The sequence below is a fragment of the Brachyistius frenatus genome, unplaced genomic scaffold, assembly GCF_029030835.1.
Source record: "Brachyistius frenatus isolate BFR_SWC_R1_liver_20210118 unplaced genomic scaffold, ASM2903083v1 Contig_292, whole genome shotgun sequence".
NCBI lineage: Eukaryota > Metazoa > Chordata > Actinopteri > Embiotocidae > Brachyistius > Brachyistius frenatus.
In genome coordinates, this window is record NW_027210891.1 from 397,501 (window position 1) to 398,372 (window position 872).

General features: G+C 36.1%; 1 protein-coding gene across 1 annotated transcript in view; it reads left to right on the top strand.

Moving 5' to 3' along the window:
* Positions 1-425, top strand: part of ncapd3 (non-SMC condensin II complex, subunit D3) — a 29,379-nt gene extending 28,954 nt beyond the window's left edge. Inside the window, exon 34 of the mRNA XM_069722466.1 lies at positions 231-425. Coding sequence (XP_069578567.1) covers positions 231-297 — 67 coding nt within the window. The 3' untranslated portion in view covers positions 298-425. The remainder of the gene's footprint in view (positions 1-230) is intronic.
* The last annotated feature ends 447 nt before the right edge of the window (positions 426-872 follow it).

Sequence of the window (872 nt, forward strand, 5' to 3'; positions counted from 1 at the left end):
CGTTGTCATCGTCTGATATGTTGGAATCATTTGTAATATATGAACCGATGTGTTCAGTGTGAGATCAGAGGAGTCAACACGTTGGTTTGTTGACACTAAACAACACATCTGATTGTTAAAGACAGAACTCAGTGTGTTGTGTCCTCTGTTTGTGTGTCTGTCTTGGCCTCTGTTGTGTTAGTTGATGTTTTGTAGTGAGGCGGTGGTGAAACCGTTGTGTTGTGTTTCAGAGCTGCTGGCCGGAGGCAGTGGAACGTCCAGTCTCCTCTCCGCCTCAGGAGAACATCTCCACTGTAGTCCTCCAGCTTCTTGGTTCCTCCTGTGTTTCTGTCTTTCTCTGCTCTCACTGCTCTTATATTATCTGATCTTTTCTTTGATGGTGGTATCACTGTTTGTCCTCTTGGTAGTATACATGTTGTACAAATTAAAACTTTTATCAACAGAACACATGTCTTTAAATCTTTTTCACACACATTCATAGAGGCTGAAGTTTATATGTAAAGTTTATATATAAAGTTTATGTATAAATTTATATATAAAGTTTATATGTAAAGTTTACAAATAAAGTTTATATATAAAGTTTATGTATAAAGTTTATATGTAAAGTTTATATGTAAACTTTTTATATATAAAGTTTATATATAAAGTTTATAAATAAAGTTTATATATCAAGTTTATATGTAACGTTTATATGTAAAATTTACGCAGACACATACACAGACAGACACACGCACACAGACACACACATACACAAACACACATACACACGCACACAGACACATATACAGACACACACACACTCACACACACACACACACACACACACACACACACACACACACACACACACACACACACACACACACACACAC